The sequence below is a fragment of the Pleurodeles waltl genome, chromosome 3_1, assembly GCF_031143425.1.
Source record: "Pleurodeles waltl isolate 20211129_DDA chromosome 3_1, aPleWal1.hap1.20221129, whole genome shotgun sequence".
Lineage (NCBI taxonomy): Eukaryota > Metazoa > Chordata > Amphibia > Caudata > Salamandridae > Pleurodeles > Pleurodeles waltl.
This window is the reverse complement of record NC_090440.1, coordinates 961,536,101-961,556,800: the sequence shown is the minus strand read 5'-3', so window position 1 is coordinate 961,556,800 and position 20,700 is coordinate 961,536,101. Positions and strand designations below refer to the sequence as shown.

General features: G+C 43.5%; 1 protein-coding gene across 1 annotated transcript in view; it reads left to right on the top strand.

Annotated features, from left to right (window-relative positions):
- The first annotated feature begins 8,343 nt into the window (after positions 1-8,343).
- The window catches only part of C3_1H1orf232 (chromosome 3_1 C1orf232 homolog), a 31,313-nt gene continuing 18,956 nt past the window's right edge, over positions 8,344-20,700 (top strand). Inside the window, exon 1 of the mRNA XM_069221315.1 lies at positions 8,344-9,375. Coding sequence (XP_069077416.1) covers positions 9,292-9,375 — 84 coding nt within the window. The 5' untranslated portion in view covers positions 8,344-9,291. The remainder of the gene's footprint in view (positions 9,376-20,700) is intronic.

Sequence of the window (20,700 nt, the reverse complement as noted above, 5' to 3'; positions counted from 1 at the left end):
CTCGTAAAAATAATTGAAAGATCTGTAGCACAGCAGCTCACAAGGACTTCCTAGAAGTATACCAATCTAGATTCAATTATGGTTACAACACAGAAACCGCACTACTACACATTGTCAATGATGCTCTTCGAATCCTAGACTCAGACAACTCCTGCTTCCTGATTCTTCTCCTTCTACTATCAACCTTCAACATAGTCAATCACCACACAGTCCTAAACATATTCAGAACTCAAATGAGCATTGATGTTGTGGTTCTTGAATGGTTTGCTTACTTTCTCATGAGCAGGTCGCAGAGAATAAAAATTGATGACTATCTCTTTACACTGATGGTTAAACAAGGGGTCCCCCAGGGGACTATCCTTACCCCAACACTATGAAACCTATATGTCAAGCCACTTGGAGTCGTGGTTAGGAAAGCAGAGATCTTCTATCATTAAAATGCAGATGACACAACTACATCTAAAGGTCTCCTCCTAAAGCAACATCTCAAACTTTGTCTTCACCCTAAGCTCTGGTCACAACTGGATAACCTCTTAGCCCTTTAAACGTAACCGTTCTAAAACTGAATTTCTCCTTATGTCCCCTGCGAAATCAACACTTGTGTTGTAATCCCAGATGGATACACACAAAATCCATAAAGGAAAACCCACTATTGTTGAAAGATGCCAAATCTCTAGGAGTCATCCTAGATGAAAGGCTCAACCTACATTCTCAAATCAGCACCATGGCCAGAAACGTGTTCTATCAACTATTTCTTCTGTGCAAAATCCTCTGTTACATGCCAGAGCAAGGTCTAAAATCTCTTGCTAATGCGTGCTAGTGCTCTCCAGAATAGACTATTGTAACTCTCTCGACTGGTCTTCCCATAACCCATCTCAGCACCCTGAAATCGATCCTACACTCAGCAGTACAGTTCGTCTATGGGGCCAAAAGGAATGGCCACACTACTCCTTTACTGGTCTCTCTCCAGTGGTTACCAACTGAAACAGGGACTAGTTACAGGACTGCTTGCATCACCCTTAAAGCTCTGCTCATATAAACTCCCCATTACCTGGCAAATAAACACAAGCTATCAGGAGGCTCCAGGCCATGGTGACACAACGAAGCAATGCTGCTACAACCCCCTTCTTTTAAGAAGGAACAACTCATGGTTCAATTTTTCTCAGGTAGCACAACTAGAATTTGGAACTCATTACCTCCAAATCTGCGCACAACCACCTTATTGGTGAAAATCAAAAAGGACCTGCAAGCCCTTTTCCTCCAACAATATTTTAGCTAAGACATTGCAATTAATCATGGCACAGACATCAACACTACCACACTCTTACCAGGTGCTTACAACCCTTTCACTGCTGTATATACCTCTTGTACCTTTTGTTTTTCTGTAATGATCTACCAAATTGTGGTTCTCAGCCGTTCTATCTATTTTTGGCAGTATTCAGTAACTTTAAACCATCTGCAATTTCCATATAACGAATTATTTCCACTGTAGAGCGCTCCAGCACCTTTGGGTAATGTCAGGACTATATAAATAAATAAACAGCTGAGAGGCTGCAGAGCGCAGCCTCTGACAGTCTACAAAGGGACCCGTCCTTGGCCAGGTTAGTCTGTTGTGCATGACCCAGCGGGAATTTTGTACAGGACGTTCCGCCTTTCCTATCATGAGGCAGCTCCTGAGTGCTAGGGAGCGGCTAAAAGTGCTGCGTGCAAAGAAGTGAGCTTCACTGGTCCTCAATCTGCAGTATGCGGGGCTTTCTCCTCATTCCACACACGCACTGCTCCTCAGCAAAGAAGAGAGGGAGGCAAGAGAATGCCCATCTCCCTTACTCTATCACGCAGCTTTTAAAGGACCTGCCTTGGAATTAATAAAGTCCTGCCTTTCTCACCTCTGTGGTCATTCCTTGAGTGCCAAGAAGTGGGTTAAAACTAGGGCCACTGGAATTTTGCAGTGTTTATTGCATAGTTAAAAAAAATGCCGCATTAGCCGCATAATCAATCTGCAGATTTTAACAAACAAAATAGTTTCTAGCTCACATTGTTCAAAGGTTACAAAATATGCAATGACACCTGTTGCCGCGCAGTAGAAGGTTGAGGGGGTCACCTTCCTCTTTTTTATTGCTATTTTTGGGTGCTATACTGGGATTAATTAGGTGTAACCAAAACACAGTGTTAATAAGTGTAAACATGACAAAACAATGAAGTAATACTATCGCAAAATGTACTACATTATATGCCGTTTCTTGCTGCATAATTTACTCAAACTTGTCACATAATTTGGCCATCCCTTGCCGCATAATTCCAGTGGCAATTCACTGGTCCTGAAGCCAGAACTGCAGCGGTACTGTCTTCTACACTTAAGCCTCATCTCTAGGAAGGAGCCATGAGAGCAACAGAATACCCTCTTCCTCGTTACCCGCCTCGTAGCGCATCAGCCAGAGAACAACAAAGGAGCAGCCGCGTGCCCGTGGCATCCTATTACAGGCCAGGCACCTGAATTAATAATGCAGAGCTGGGGGAGGAGAAATGTACACACCGTACACATACAAATCGGTCTCCTTTCAATGCTCTCTAATTTCTCTATCGTGACCAGCAAGCAGCACTGAGAGTTTTACCTCATTTTATGGAAAATATGTATGTAGCGCAGACTGGGCTGTAGAGGGCAGTGGAGATCTTTACACTGAAAACCGAAAACGTGACCTGCACTTATCGCAGAGGACATGGGGGCCCTGTAAGATCTGTCTGTAGGTGAAATGATGGAATGGCGTGGAACTAAACGGAATAGGTGCAGGGAATCTAAATTAGATACCTACATAACTTAAAATACAGAGTTCGGGTCACACAATTAAGATCAAATATGTCAAGGGAAGTTCACCGCCACTGGACTTGATTTCTCATGCTACCTGCAAAGGAGACACTCTTACGCCGTGTGCCCTGCGAAAGTGCTAACAGGCATCAGTGTTCCTAATATAGTCTGTCTGATGAAGACTGGTTTATCCATTGCTGTCTTTGTACCGCATACTGTGGCCAAAACCAAAAACATGCAATTCTGATTCTTTGGATAAAGGATCACACTCTCAATTTGATTATAGACAAAAGACATCCACAGCTTGGCCCCAGCAAAAGGAGCATCCCCAGACAGCCGCCCCAACCTAGAATACATGCAAATATGCCTGTTTCTCAGCCTCCCTTTGCATCAAGTACTGGAGGGATGGTGGGGTGGGAGGGTGTTCTAGATGCATCTTAGATCACGTTTCCATATACTTTCTGGAGTTACACACTTATGCGACATGTCCAGATAATGCAGACGGGACTCAGTATACCAGCCCAATGCAGGCGGTGCGTGGTGATTTGAGAGCCTTGAAAATGTACTTTTAGGCAGTCTCGTGCAGATTTCATCATAAAAGTATATGTCTGACACAGCACTGCTCAAATGTCGTTTAAGGCTCATACCATACTCAGCTATGCCACTGCAGTTCCGTGCCCAGCAGGAGTGATCTTAGAAGCTTGCGTTCTTCTGCCGCAGCCTGCATGCCCCCATAGTCCTGCTTCTTACAAAGCAGCTGCAACTGGTTTTCCTGCTCCCCAGCCAGTGTATTTGGGATGGAGTAAGTAACTCCCAAAATGAGGGTGGGATTGTAAGGGTCAGCCTGTCGTTCTTGACAGCATTCAGCAGCAGAAAGAGCTGACTGGCTCCAGTTTTTCACTCACTAGCTGTAATTTGCATTTGGCAAAGTAAGGTGGAACCATAATCATTACATTAGATTTAGAAGAATGAATGACCAATCTGAATGACCAGTCGCTTCTCCGTGCAGCAGTTCTGATTACAGCCAGTGAGGCATGCAGTGCATCTTCTCTCTGGGCTAACAGGGTTGCATATGTGAACAGCAGAGCAGTTACCGGTTAATGGCTCGCCATGCACACCATGGGTGTGACGCAAAAGATATTCTGTCTGGGAGATCTTTAAGAAATATTTTGAAAAAAGGTGAGACCTTCTGCGGTGGCATAAGTTCTTTGGATGAGCGGTTAAGGACGAAGTAATGTGGGTTGGAAATTTCAGTGAAATCATTCTATATGGCGATACCTACCCCTGATAATAAAGAAGTTACGTACTGTGTAATAGAGGCCATATATATTTCAAAACAAAATGAGTCATAGCTAAGCATGTTTACAATTCTCTACCCACTTCCTGCTCCAAGTATTTCACAACCAAAGCAGTTAGACACTACTGTGGCAGTAGCATTTGTCCCCGGCACTGAACTGGAATTTCTGATAGTCTGGCACTGCTAAATAGCCAGTGTAGGAAAACAGGCATTTTACAAGGTTCCTCTCACTTTGTGCCCCCATTTCGACTACTAGCTGCTGGTTTTTGACTATGACAGTGCACTGTAGCTTGCTAATCAGGCCCCAGTGCCTGTGCTCTCTCCCTAAAATTGATATGTGTGAATTGGTATCCCCAATTGGCATGGACTTCAACCCCCTTATAAGTCCCAAGTATATGTACCAGTGGTACCCAGGGCATGGGAGATAAGGGGTCACTAGGACCTGAAGCACTATTTGTGCCACCCTGAGTTACCCAAGTAAACCAATGACAGCAGGCCTGCCATTGCAGACTGCAGGAGGACTGCAAACTTCTCTAATTCAACTTTGCGCTCACCATGTGTGGCAGGGTCAAAACATTGCTTTTAATATATGTCAGTGATCCCTAACATAGGCTTCCTGAGCCCAGGAGGCAGGGTGCATTATATCGAGAGTGTGGACATAAAAGTGCAAACATATGTCCCTATAGTGGTCTTTTCCATTAAAGACTACTATAAGTGATCAACAGGAAATAGGCTAAAATGCAATGGCACCTGGGCATCCTGAGGTCACCAACTCCGTTATGGTCCAGCTGAATTATGTCATGTTTGGTACCAAACAACTTGTCTCATTAAACCTTACTCGAGTCCAAAGTCAGATTTATTGTGACGTGCACCCAGGAAGCTACTTTAGAGGTTGCCCACCTTGTTGCCCCAGCATTTCATGTGCCCATGTTAATGGCCTGCAGCTGCTGCCACAAGACAGGGTTTTGACCCCCTGCAGGGAAGCGTGAACACTCCCAGGAATCAGAAACAAAGGCCTGCCTGGGCAGGAGGTGTCACCTCCCTTCCTGGCAGGATGGTTAGTGAAGTGGCACATTAAGGTGGAAGCTTCAAAGGGCACACTGCCTCTGATGTGCAAATAGTGAGCCCTCCAAAGGAGGACAAAGCTGTCCCACTACCCCCCAGGCACATTTGCACCCAAGCAGGTCACGTACACCCCCAGAAGGCTAGTCACACCTTTAGGGTGGGCTGCATGGTCTTCGTAGCCGTGGATGGGTTTTGCCATTTTGAGTTCTGGGTAGAAAAGGTGACACAAGCCCCCATATGGGTGGATTAGCCGCTGGGCTAGTAGTTCATCCACACTTCTAATACCCCTAAATCTAGGATTTAAGTGGCACCCCTGACACCTGAACCTCAAATCGGATTTGACTTCCATCCAAGGACAAAAAAGAGTCTCGAGCCTGCGACTTCAGGAACAGCACAAAGAAAAACAGCAAAACTCTGCACCTGTGGCAGCCACCATGCAGCTGTACGACTGCGACTCTTCCTTGACCAGAGACTGGTTCCAAAGTCGAGAATAATTTCTCTAAGCATCAAAAGCAACTCCAGAACTCCTTAGGACTAGAGGAGTTAGTTCCCCTCAGGCCGTAGGAACCAGCATGCTCCCGGAAACAAAGAGCCACTGGCCATCGAGCCAGCCATGGGGGTCTCCCAAAAGTAAATGGTCTAGTTCATCGTGGGAAATGTAGTTCTGACCTCCAGAAAATTTGAGGATGCTACTGTTTTCCCCAGGACACCAGGATGTCAAAGTTACAACACACTGAGTTTGCCTCTTACAAGGTTTCTGGTGGCCAGCAAGGCTATCACCACCTATGTTCGATGCTGCACCCTGAGGGAACCACACAACACCTTCAACCACCCACCTCAGTGGCTCCGTTGTTGAGTTTTTGCATCTGTTTCCTCTCCAGCCCCATCTAAGTGGTAAAGGCACCCATTGCTCCTGCGATCAGGACCAAGGACAGCCAGACCACTCTTCACCCAGGCTGAACAAGTTAGGTAAAGTTGGACTGCCTGGTGAACCTTAGTCCAGGGACCTCAACCTGCAAATGACCAAGTGAGACAAATGTGTTTTTCTAGTGACTGCATCTCCCATTTTCAGCATCAAAGATAGCCAGGACAACTCTGCACCCATGCACTACGAGCCAGGTAAAACTGTACTGACTGCTAAACCTTGGTCCTGTGACCCACATCATCTTAACCCCCCCCCCCCATTGTTTCCACTTGATTCGACCTGCAAGTGGATGATTGCCACTAGCTGTTTTCTTCATTTGTCACAACTGCAAAATTTGACTGCTGACTACTGCACTGATTTAGTTTTCCTTTGAAAATCCATAACTCTGCTTACATGTATTGCTTCACTTCATTTTGGTGTCTAAAATTATATAATATAAGCTCTATTTTTATAAATTGGTGTTGAATTTCTTTAAATTACTTATCGTCCTTGTTTGTACTCTGAACTGCTTAACACATCTTCCTCTAGTATGCCTGACTGCTCTATGTCCCACTACCAGGACTGACCAAGGGGTATTGCGTATCAAAAGGACCCAGTTTGGGGCATTGTGAGAATATTGCATTGTGAGACCCAACCAGCCTCACTGTATAATACTAAACTTTCCAGCAGCCACCTTGAAAGGGCAAGTGTGGGTGTTTTCTTTTCGGTCCCATCACGGCCCACAGGAACAAAAAAATAGTGGCCACATATTGACCTTTTCACGCTGTCCCATTTGACAGTACCAGACTGTCCGAAATTCTAGTGCAACGCTGTGTGTTCCATGCCCAGCTGTTTGTCATTGACTCTCAAATATAAGCCCTAATGTTTGGATAAACCCTGTTGTTTTCAGTGGAAGCCGACAGTAGATTCCAAGGCTCCCTGCCTGGATTTTTGACAAAACCTGATGAAGCACAACAAGACTTCTCTGGGTCATGATCCATTTCAGGATACATCTTGTGAGTGAGATGATACTTGCTGCCCCCCCCCCCCCCCCCCTCATGGGTCCACCCCAGAAGGCCCTGTTAGACTATATGCATTCAGAGGCCCATGTGCAACTCCCTAGATAAACCTCAGCTAAAGAGGAGCAGCCTGGATTCCTAATTGACATGAGAAATACGCTTCTGATCTGTAGGTGTTGATTCACAAAAAATCCAGGTGTAGGGAAAACTACATCACATATTTGGTAACCAAGAATGCTATTATTGGGGTTCAAACCAAGATAGTGGCCAATAATATATTCTCTAGGAAGAGCGGGAGAAGGTGAAACGGTGGAAAAACAGGGTTTTCGGCTCTCTCTTCCCTTTCTGTTCATGCTGCTGAATTCATGACTCCTGAGACAAAAGGTAGACAGGGCAGTGAAAGTGTTGCCAAAGGTCAAATAAGGCTACCACAAGCTACCCCTAGTTACAGTGCTTAATATGTAAAACGTTAGTGCAGAAGTGCAAAATATTTCTTAAGAGTCTTGCACCAGCCCTGACAAATGTTGGAGACTGCCTAGTCCTGATTCCTCTTTGCGTCTCTTTATTCCACTACACTGTACTTTCTCTCTATCTCACTAGTGCAGGTTTTTTTTATCCCTTCTTTTTTAGTTTGTTACTGTTTTCTCATATTTTTATTCCTCATTTTTTCTCCCTCTCTGCCTATGTCTGTCTTGCTGTTGGTCGAAGTCTGATGATGAAGACTAAGTCCAGGTGCCCAAAATTGAGTGACACCTCGCACCACCTGCAGCAACCAGCACAAGTTAAGCACTGCCTCAATGTATTCAATGCCTTGCTGTCACTCCCAAGTCATACTTTCAATTAACCTAGGAGAAAATAGGGACAGGGAGTTTATTTGAGCTACAGGAAGGCAGCTAGACTGCCAATTAACTCACCAGGCTATGCAGGCAAAACGGCAACCTCCCCTGCCATGACAGTGGACACGGGTGCCCCAGAGACATACTGCAAGGCAAGCATCATCTATGAGGCCAGGGGCTTGGATGCCCTCTAAGGGTGATGTACATTCCCGCCTAGAGACACACACAGCTAGTAAACATTGTCAGCAGCGTACACCTGATACCTGGGACGCCAGTCTGGTTGAGCGCTCTGTGGGTGTGCCCTGGATCTTGTTACCTGCAGCTCAGTTCGGGGGGTGCTCCTTAATCTTTAATGAAGTCACTGGATCCATGTGGGCAGGTGGAGCGTGCAGGACACCCAAGCCTCTCTGTCTGTTCCTTTCTGGCAGTCAGCAGCAGTGGTTCATGAGGAAGCAGTGGACCTTCCAGGACAGAGAGGGGAAAGTGGCGTGGATGTGGACCTGCTGTTACCCCTAAAACAAGACTGATGAAGCTCAACTACACTTCATGCAAAAAGCAAACCAACCACTGGGACTCTGCGCGCGAGACCATAAGAAGCATAAAAATTTAAGAGGACTGGCTCACCGCCACAGCAGACTGCTCAGACTTACCGACCCCACAACAGGCAGTATTGACTGGCTCACCTCCACAACAGAGAGTGCTGAGTGTCGCCGTCCAAACCTACAACTTGGTATACAGATTGCCTGATTTTGACAACGTAGCGCTGGTTGACCTTCGCAGCAGAGGGTAAACACCAACTGTTCTCCACCACAAACTTTAAAGCCCAGCTGAACTCGTCAAAAGAGTGTAAAGATCAGCAGACTACTCCCACAACAAATTGTAATGTATAGCTGATCTCCACATAGGGCTTCAACAACTTGGGCGCTACATTTGTTTTGTCCATCTTCAGCGCATGGGCACTAATGGTGGGGCACTAATGGTGGCGTGCCCTATGGTGGAATCATCTGAAATCACCACACATGGATGAAAGAGCTGACTAGAAGGACAAATATCCCTGTTGACTACGGCAACAAGCAGATTTGCCACCTGCATAGCATGTTCAAGATCTCCAGCTTGTGACTGTCTTATACGACGTTTCAAGGCATGGCTTGTGAATGAGTAATCACCCTTGCTTGTGAACCTGCCTTGTGTGATTGTCCAAGACTTCCTGCTTCGACCTAGTGTTTCTTCCCGTGGATTTGCAAGGCTTGCAGATTGTGAGTCAGCTGTCTGTGGATGTGTACAGACTCCTACCTGTGACATTGCTGCTTCTCCCTCAGGGACGTGGATGTTTATTGGTGGAAGGTGGTTTCCACTGAGGAGCAGCCATGAGTCAAGCATTCTGGAAAGTTTACAAAGCCAAAGTGCTCCAGACCTTTGGCAGTGAGCAGGAAGAGGAATTACACGAAGAGGTAATGGGAGAGGGAAACCATTGGGGTGGTCTCTGGTTGTTAAATGTTTCTAAAATGTAGATGGGTAGGTGGAAGTTGCCTAAACGCAGGGGTCTCTGGGATTTGTGTAAACTGTGGTTGGGTTTGTGGGTGTTTAAAGGAATTTAAGCTGTGGGTGGGTCTGTGGGAGTGTCCAAGCTCGAGAATGGATCTTTCAGATATGTCAAAACCCTGAAATAATTCTGGCAGCCAGACACTGAATAGAATTTGAAATCTGAAACCTGACTAAGATGTGGTGGGTCTGTGGGAGTTGGTTTAGCTTTGGGTGAGTCTGTGGCCGTTGTGAGTTATCAAGAAATGACACTGTCTGTGGAAAGGCCTAAACTTTAAGATGGATCTACGATGGTGGAACTGTGTAAAGATCAAAGAGTGGTTCTGATCCTTTTCAAAGTTTCTTAGCTCTGGCGTGGGTCTTTGGGGACTCCCTGAAGCTTGAAATGGGTCCCTAAGTGTTAGAGGTTTCTAAATTGTGTGGTTATGTTGGTGGTGAATGTTAAAACTCTTTGGTGGGTCTCTGGATCCCTAATTACTTAAGTCATAGGTTGTGTGATTCTTTATTGGTGTTTTCTAAGCCCCGGGTGGGAATCTGTGGAGGGTTCTGAGGTCTGGAATGGGTTATTCTTGAGAGCTGTGTAAACCAAAGTATGCATCTGTGGTGTTTCTCTATGGACAAGTGTTGTTCTGTGGGCCGCCCTTAACCTCAGAGTTGTATCCGTGGGTGTTAGCAGAACCCAGAGGTGGTTACATTGAGGAGTCCAAGTCATGTGATCAGTCAGTAAGGTGTTTCTAGCCACTGGAGATGGTCTGTGGTCACAGCTCTGCAGTGTGTCTGTGGTTTAAGAGGTACGAAAGCTATTGGGAGGGTCCAAGTGCTGTTTGTCCCTTTAAAGGCATCTCAACTCTTTGGTGTGTCTGTGGTAGATGCTGGTCTCTGGAGAGAGTCTGTGACTTTGGAGAAATATAAACTAATGGAGGGGGTCTAAAATATGGATGGGTTCCTCCACCTGGAGTTATCTTATATTTAGGGGGAAGTTGCATTGTCAAAGTTTGGGTTGGGTCAGTGGGTTTGAAGATATGTAGGCTATTTAAAAGGTGTATCACTTCAGAAGGTATTTAAACTGGGGTTGGTTGGTGGCTACCACCTACGTTTTCTACAGCAAAGCTTAAAATATACAACCTTGTGATGAATCTGTAAGCAGTTGGCATTTATTGTCCATGCTCCCACCCTTGATGTTGTAGTAAGTAGTGTAAGACGTCAGTGTTTGCTCTCATGACTTTCGTCATTTAAGGTTTTAACCCTGTGTCTGAATGTCCTCCAAAGTGCATTCAGTACTGCAACAGAGGAGATGTAGAATTTCTAGCGCGAGAGAGGTTTGGAGAAAGGACGAGCACGCAGAAGTATGTTAGCTTTTTGGACTGAGAAGTTGAAGCAAGAATATAAATATGAAAGAAATAATACACTATGCCATGAAAGTGGTTTGTGCACAAAGTTAGCCAAGCTTCAAAAGTTGAAAAGGGAAATTTCATGTCAGGAGAATGGCAGGCTATTCACCCCTTTAATAAGAAGAAGAGAATTCAAATACACAAACAAATTCGAATTTCTACAAAAAAGTATGTTTAGTATTTACAATTCTGTTAGATTTTCCCGCCAAAAATCGTTTTCATCTAGCTCATTTGTTACTTTTTCTAAGCATGTTCTTTATTGTTGTGACCTGCCTCCTACGTCTGAAACAGGAAGTAACATTAGAGGTGGCCAGTAGGGGCATTCTAAAACCCCATCACAGTAGCGTTTGCACAAAGTAAAAAAGCTGCTTTTTCTTATTGGTGGAAAACAAATTTATGCAGACTGTTACTGTTACAGTGCAGCTTTGCGGATGTCATATAATTAAATATACACTGAAATAGTCCTCTTTAAATCATATACTTTAATCTATTTCTGAAATTAGTAACTCACAATTTATATTCATAGACGGCCAACTTGATTTCAGATGTTTCGCTCATGATTTCAGATGTTTCGCTCATGATTTCTTGAATTCTCAGTAGGAGGTTTTGGGCGTTTTTGCGAGATCTATCCTTTCTTCCCAGAGACGACCCTTCAAGTAAAATTGGACAAATAAATAGCTCAAAAGCAGATTCCTAAAACCTAAAAGTTATTCGTCATAATCAGCATAAGAAAATCATTGCTCGACATCTAAATAAAGCAAATACTATTGGTACAAGGACCAAAAGTCTTGTAAGGCAACCTGTTAATTGTTATCATGTTTATGATCATATAAAGTGCTTTTTTTAAATTTAATTAGATTATTCAGTTTCAACGCATACACTTGAATGATGAATGTGCCAGAAGGACAGTCATGTTGAACAGTCAGATTTGCAGAATCATTATTGCTTTGTTGTTGAAACTGAGTTAAAGCGAGGTTACATTGGTAAAATTTAGAATGTTGCATTTTGTAGTAGCATTTAGGGAAATTAATTGAAAAATGTGAAAACTTTTCCTCAGAGGTTAAAATGTATATAACTTAGAGGATCCGATGAGTGCTATGAGGCGGGCTTGGCCAGCCAGTTTGCGTACGGAGACAGGAGCGGTAGAAAACGCATCTCAGACTATGTCTTATGTTATATTCAATGCTAAATTTGCGCCTGTGGTTGCAGGTGGGGTGCACCAGCACTAATTTTTGTGAACTAGCACTTAATTTTCCTCAGCAGACTTTGACCTAGAGCAAGAGAGGGAAACACACACAGGTGGGGGAAGAATGAAGAAGAGAAGGAAAAAAAAACCATGACAAAGGGAGAAAGCAGGAACCTACAAGGATGAGAAGAAGGTACAGCAGGCCCTTTCAGAACAATACTAATCTCCTTGATATGTTCACTTACTATCAACTTCGAGCTGCAATTTGTGCATTATATGGCACATTTCCCGATGCCCCGCTTACGTTCCAGGTAGTCCAGACAATGCTGATTAATCCATCCCCTCGTAGGTTGATAACACTGCTTTACGCAGAAATGCAGACCACAGCAGCAATATGCACTCCGAAGAGTAAGATGGCGTGGGACTCAGATATAACACCAGCTCTCAAAAATTAACAATAGTGATATTGCTGTGCGCAAGCACGCATGCTCTCTCCCAACTACAGGTTCTGCCTTATCCATTTCAAATAAATACACCGGCTATACTACACCCCGTGTGCTTACTCCGCATGGGCCTGGTTGCTGATGTGTACTGCCCACATTGCTCCTATCACACTGCAAATTTTCTACATCTTGCTTGGAATTGCCTAAAAATCTTTGATTACTGGACCAAACTATTTTCCAGAATTCAAGACATTACGGGACACTGACTTAAGCACGCCTCTGTGGTGGCACTGTTGGGATATGTTAAAGATGTTCCCAACGAATGTCACCAACTAATTTTGATTCTTTTATTGCAAGCTAAGCGCAGAGTGGCGATGCGATGGGGCACACATCCTGTGCCGCTTGTAGCAGATTGGCGAGCTGATGCAGCACACTTCATGTTGTACTCTGTTGTATTTGCTGTAACAGGAAATTAAAAAAAATATATATATATTTATTATCATCATCACATCTGGACACCACTACCCTTAACAAGTATAGGGTCCCCTGCAAATGTCTTTAGGAGGTGCTAGAATCCTTCAAAATGCATCTAGAGTCCTTTGGGTTGATTCTAATAGTAGGCAGATCCCCTAAAACTCAGAAATGTATTAACAGCCACACTCCGTCTATATTTCCAATTTTAGCTGCTCCTGACAAGACTGCTTACTTTCATCAATCCTCTACACAATGTTACTGCAACCGTACTTAAGGCAATCCTAATGACAACTCTTTCCAGTTTCTAATTTGGATATTCCTTCCTCTTTAGTGGTATACTCCAATTTCATTCTTCACACACACACATTAACACTAACCTTGGATATTATTGAGCAAATGGCAGAAGAATTAGTCAAGTTGTCGAGGTATAAACTCAATGCCAGCAAAACAAAAATCTTGTTACCAGAGGGAACAGAAGAAGAAAACCCTAAGGCACTCGATCCATGATCTCTAAGAGCTGTGGTGCCTTCAGAGTAGAACTTTCACTTAAACCTAATTCAAACTTACTACAGCTAACCAAAGTACAACTAGAACAATGACACCAATATGCCAATCTCTCTAGTATGCCATATTATTCTAATCAAAGTCAACGTTCTTCCTAAAATTCTGTATTTACTTTAATCATTTCTCCGCTATATACTAGGCATTTATTTTAAGAAATTAGACTCTATTATGTCTAGGATCATTTGGGAAGGTATTCCCAAATTAGAATTAGATTCATTTAAAACCCATATGCTGAATCCTTGGCAAGAGAGTGAATTTCAATTACACTGTAATTCGTTTTTTTTTAAAACGAATGTTTACAGATTAGAAACTTTTAAAACTAGATTTATTCCCACCATACACCAATAAAGTTATTTTTTAGCCTAATATCCTATAATAACTCTCCATCTATCACTGATCTAAATGTTTGCTCGATTGAAACCACGCCAGATGGTAGGATACAGTAGGCTGAGAAATGGTCTACCTGGCTAGCTGAGCAATTACACACAATCAAATCATTATTATACTTATCAAAATTACAAAAATAATTTTGCCATCTAGACTACAAAGTAAATTTACGGCTTACATTTCACTGGGGAGACTAACCAAATGCACAACCAAAGTAAATCTTGCCCTCACAGCTGCTGATACAATTCAAATGTTAACCTCCCTAGCCTGAGTGCATTTTGGAACACCATTCTTCAAAAATTAAATGAATCACATCTAGGAGAGGGTTGTAATTCGGAACCACATATGCCATTACCATGCATGCTTTTACAATGAAAATTTGTTTGTAAAGTCATATGAGGGGTAAAAATGTAAGAGTGGTAAGTATAAGACACACACACACATGTACATACACACATACATACTCACACACAGATGCATATGTATGTGTGTGTGTGTGTTACCACCCAAAACCCCATACCCAACCTAAACCCTAAAAATACCCTTCCCTCCCCAAAACCCACACCCGCCTTAAACCCTAAAAATGCCTTTGCCACCCAAAAACCCACACCCAACGTATACCCAAAAAATGCCCTTGCCGCCCCTAAACCCATACCCACTCTAAACACTCAAAACTCCTTCCCTGCCAAAAATCCATACCCACCCTAAAATTAAAAAATGCCCTTGCCGCCCCTAAAACCACACGCACCCTAAATCTTAAAACTGTACTTGCACTCAAAAAATCACACCTACCCTAAAACCTAAAAATGACCTTGCCACCCAAAAACCGATAGACACCCTAAAACCTAAAAATACATTTGCCAATGAAAAACCCATACACACCATAAACCATAACAGTACCTTTGCCACCCAAATACCCATAACCGCCCTAAATCCTTAAAACGACCTTTCCCTATATATATATATATATATATATATATATATATATATATATATATATATATATATATATACACATTTTAAAAAAGGTAACAGGGATGTTATAGTTAGGCTTGAACGTACAAAACCATAGAAATTCACCTGTTATTGTTAGAGTTATCTCAAGTAACTATACCTCATGCCCTAAGGTGACTATAACTCGTGCCCCCTCCATACACCGTTTTTGCGTCAAAATGTTACATTTGTATTATCAGTGGTGTTATCAAAGGTGTCATGAGTGCCACAATTTGTGGGGTAGTTAGCAGTGCATGGCGAGGGTGTGAGTTCTAGTTACCTTATGGCACGACCTGGATCTGGGGGGTGGCGGTCCCCACGGCCATGATTGGCTCAAGGAGGAGGGCTATGAGGCCTCCCCCCTCTTATTTGCACAGCCCAGCCCTGGGGAGGTGGTGGTCCCCAGGGCCTTATACGGCTCGTGGTGCACATGGCCCCCCTTGCTTCTGTAAAATAGAAATTGGCCCCAGGGAGATGGTGGTCCCCAGGACTTCTTAAAGCCATAGGAGGGGGGTCCATGTGCCCCCACTCCTTTTTTTTAAATGGCCTTGTGGAGGTTGTGATCCCTGTGTCCTGAGGTTAGGGCTCCATGACCACTCCCCCATATTTTTGTGTGTGTAGCCCTGGGAAGGAGGAGGTCCCTGGGGTTTGGGGGAGGGGGAGAGGGGGTGTCCACGTGACCCCCTGGCATATTGTACAGGTTAGCCCCGGGAGGGTGGTTGTCCCGGGGGCACTGCTAAGCCTTAGGGGGGGGGCCCATGTGCCCCCTCCAATTTATTCATATTTACGCATGGCCCTGGCCCACCCAGGTGCTAAGATAATTTGAGCGCGGGAAACGTCACTTGGTGTTTTTTTTCAGCAGATCCTCTACGGATTTTGCTGAAAATTTAAAAAATAGCTTTTTTGCCCTGGCAGTGCCACAGGGGGATGCCAGCACCAAGACTAGTGAGTTATGCTATTCCTACCCTGCTCGCTTTTCTTTTTGTTTTATGTTTTCTTCTGGGACTCAACTGAAACTGAGTCCCAAAATGGCTACCAACCTTTCCTCGTTGAAGTGTTGGAAGCCAATTAGATCTCAGCATGAAATCGCGGAGATTCACGGAGCCACTGCGTCCCTAGATATGCAAATGTGGAATTCCTTTAATTTCTTGAAAACTAATCAACGGTTTTACACCAAATAACAAAACGTTCACTTTCTGAACGAAGAGCCACCTTTCTGCCAAATTTGGTGTAATTCCATCCAGCCGTTCAGGCTGTAGTCATGTCTAAAATATCTGTGGGAATTTACATGAAAAACACACTTTTTTGCCCCCCCCCTTTTCCTCGGCCCCCGCTTGACAGATCAGCTTGAAACTTTCCATGTACAACGAAACTCTAGAGGAAACTTTGTTGGAAAATTTCCGGAAGGTTCATCAAACAGTGCAAAAGATGTAGCCATGTCAAAAAACTTTTTTTCTATGGAAACTAGGTCCTAACTATAACTACCTACTGGATTATGCCAGTAGGTGAAATTGATATATAACTAAAGGTAAGTATGCAGAACCCTCAGAAACCAAAAGAGCTGCGTGCAGGTCAGAACTTCACACAGGGGTTGTCCCTTTCAGGAGCAAGAGCCCTCACACACCGCAAGGGGTGTCATGATTCATTATAGGGCAGCTCCATGTTGAGCTGGCACTGCTATGCCTAATGGGCCCTACTGGGGGCCTCTTTGCCAGAGATCTTTTCTGGTTACCGATGTGAATGGTGAGGTGCAGTAGAGGTGTGGTGTTATGAGAGAGACTAGTTTGGTGCAGGAAAGGTAAATGAAAAATGACTAGGGGAGATCTAAAATCAGTTTATTGTGTAGGAGCCCCTGTCATGATTGAAAACAACAGAGCAAATCATTAATTGGTGCAATCATCCTTCTGACTCAGGTGTAAGAACAGAATAAGGTCGACATGTTTCTTGCCTAGTTAATGTCCACATGGATCATGGCAAATCCTCAGGACCAGAAACCCAACCTACTCTCAGGGGAGTTGTGTTTAATGGATATTCTTATGTAATCCACCCCTTGCAAAATAAGTGTGTAGTATCTACCTGTTCTTTAAGTAACTGACCTGCAAAGAAGCACAGAAACAATCAAATGAGGAAATTCTCTCACAGAAAGCAGAACAACACAGTTGTGACATACAGCAAAGAAACCCTCATGCAGTATATATATCCACCCCAAAGAGAATACCAGCACAGTGGAGTGCACTTCAAATCTGAATGCATTGGTGACTATATATACATATAAATATACATATATATATATATATATATATATATATATATATATATATATATATACACACACAAACACTTAATACCTGCAAAATACTTATATTTACCTATAAATCTTTTGCAACAAATATGCCTTTACCATTCATGCCTTTACAGCGAAAATTGTTGTTAAGGCTTGGGTGGTAAAGGCATATTCATTGTAAAATCCTGTGTGGTAAAGACACATGCATGGTAATGGCATGCAGGATTCTGGCCACGTTGTAATTGCTGTTTCCCCTAGGGGAGGCCAAATTAGACCACAATATCATATTACTTGACACTAATGAAAAATATTGGGTTTCATATGTATTGTCCATTGCCCTACTCAGTACTCAATACAAAAGAATGGGAGAGTAACAGCAGGTATTTTTCAGAAATGTTGAAATGAAGTAAACGAAGCACTTGAAATATAACTCCAAACATCAATGCTTAGCGGGAGTCTATGGAGATTCAACCGGCGATGAGCCACCAGGCTGCTTATCTCCATATATAAATCATTCATACCCTCTCTTCCTTACTCGGCGAAATGGCAAACTCGAAACATAACTATCTGAGCAGTCACTGCTTTCCTCATCTCTTGGCTTATTGCTAACTGCATAAACCTATTAATAGGACACGCCTCTTTTATATCTGTCGATTTTGCAATTCTGCTGTAAATACAAATAAAAAAATAAAGTCATTGCCACAAAGAATCCTTATTAGAGGAGGCCTGACACTGTTTTCCATAGAGGCATCTGGTGGTAAACATGAAATAGGAGAGTACCCGCAGAGTGAAACCATCCTACGTTATGTTTGCATATTTGTTAGTAGTATAGCCTTGTAATGTAAAGGGGTGATTTATGCAGAGGGCTGTGCCTGACTGTAATATTGCTGCTTCTGAAAGGTATAGGGAGGACTGTTCCTGGCTGTGCATGCTGGAGGAAAGATGTTCCTGGCTGAATGAGAGTTGATAAAGGGTGGTGGGATGCATGCTATATGGATGTGGAGGTCTGGGGGAGGGTGTGATCGCTAGAGGGCTGTGCCTAGCTGAGGAATGTGAGTGACTGACTGTCAGAGGGCTGTAATATGCTAAGAGAGAACTTCACCTGGCTTTGTCTGGGGTGTCCTTTATTAACAGAAACTTTGACCGGTGACAACATGGCTGTGCTTTGCTTTATGGGGCCAGTTGCTGGCTATAAGTGTTCTCTATGTGGCTTTGGAAGAGCAGTGGCTAGTTGGCGAAGGTCAGCCTAAGTATGGCAGGGCAGTAGCTGGCTGTGGCAGTGCTCTGACCTTATGAGAGTATGCTGCACCATACCGTGGGTGTGAAGAATGCTAAATAACAGCTCCTCTGTTCTCACGGGGGTTTAAGCTTTAGAAAAGGATGCCAGTAATTTGTCTGGTTGAGCAAGAAGTCGTATAAAAATCTTGCTCTATTTTTAATATTTTTTGATCTGTGCAAAATCCTGCTCTTATCTAAGCTTAAAGAGTTCAGTAAAAATAAAATAAAAATATTAAGGAAATGTCGGAATCAAAGAAGATTTGTTTCTTCATAGAAGATGAGACAATCTCAGAAGAAAGGAATGACCATAGCACCAGGAAAGAAGAACGCAATACCTGGTGGTGATTGAATGACAAGTCATTAAGAATGAGCTGCAATCATCTGAGTAGCCTAAAGTCTGCACAGACAAACTAATAGAAACTGGTGTGATCTCTCGGTCTAGCTAATAAACGATTCACAATTGCATGCCCCAAAGACATGGTAACTTAAGTAAAGACACTCCAAGAAAACCAAATAATAAACATATTCTGATGTTTCCTGGAGAAATAAATTAATAAAAAAACAACGGGTGGCTTCAGCAGATCCCATGAAATGGGATTATGGCATGTTCTTAGTTGTCCATCGTTTTTCCTCCAAGAAAGGCCTTCAAAGACAACCGAGAGAATGTTCTGCTTTTGAGTAGTAACTGTGCTAATGAGACTGAGGTGGAAGAAATGCAAATCTAATTGTAAACAATAGGAACTCTTTATTCCCCCGTTTCACCAGTTATTGTTTTTGGCTGTTTATGTGTAACCTTGGTATATGATGATTTACATCCAGCCTTCATTTTCAAGGAGGACTCTCTGCTGCACGAATGTAGACGACTTTTGCATCTGGTCACTGGTGCTGTGAGATCCACTTGATACTTACCATGTTTTATCATTTGATTTAGATCACTGTGGGAAGTAGGGCACTTTTGCAAGTATTGCATACTTTGCGTCCATTCCGGTAGGGCCTTGACAGAGGAGCCTATGCGAGAACAGAGATGGAAGGCAGGGGTGAGAGTGACTGGCAGTGAGTGGCTCTTAGGAGAACGTGGGAGGCAGTGGACCAGAGGAACGAGCTGGAATTTGTGGGGCAGGACAAAGAGAAGCACGTAATGGGGCAGGACAGAGGAAAGAGGGGCAGGTAGAGAGGCGGAATAGAGAAAAGTGTGACAGGTAATAGGGTAATACAAAAGAAAAGGCAGCAGTCAGTGGGGTGGGACAGAGGAGAGTGTGACAGATAGTGGGCGGTGCTTACGAGAGAGTGTCAGTCAGTGAGTTGGGAGAGAGGAAGTAGTGCAAGGTAATCGGGCAGGACAGAGAAGAGAGTGACAACTAGTGGACAAGACAGTGGTGAGAGTGACAGCTAGGGGGCAGGATAGAGGAGGCTGTAGCAGAAGAGATAATGCAGGTTGAGTATTGAAAGACTAGATGATCTCTAGAGAGAGATGGGGCAGAGCAGGATAAAGGTTATTGGAATTGGGTGAGAAGACAGCTCTGGCACAGGAACGCTGTACAAGAGACACGGAGAGTGAGCTAAGTTCAGACTTTACTAAGGAGAAGATAGGGCAGAGAAGGCAGTGGCAGCTGGTGGAGGTGGACAGGAAAGAAAGACAAAAGCTTTGTCTTTTTTGGCGACGATCAGGTCATACTCCTCAAACTGGACCCATTAAAAGTGGACAAGCAGGGTCTTCGTTCCTTTTCTGCAAGGAGGACAAATATTTGGCTTAAGCGTTGGCAAGGTCAACAGCACACAAGCAGAGAAGGCATCATGTGAAATCCGATTCTCCCCATAAACGAATGGTCCAATATGTGTGCACTTCTAGGTGGAGTTTGCGCGGCATCTCACAAGACTTTTTAAACCCGAGACACATGCTTGGTAGAAAAGAAAATAATCACAATTGCATAATGCATAATTTTGAGAAATTTCTAGAATTTCATGTGACAAAAAATTCAGGAATTTCTGGAATTTTGAGGGCGTAATTAACATTTCGCCCAAGTTTAATGTCTGTGGACATTGACATGATCTCTACTTTGTGGGGAAATTTTGGGAGGTTTGGTGAAGTTAGATGTATCATTCTTCTGGATGGTGAGAGTAAATCAATTAAGATTGACTGCAGCATATGGTGTCTGCCTTTGAGAGCTCATCTATACTATAAGGACTGCGATGAGTCAGAAGTGAAGTAATGAATGTCACTGGTACATACAGTT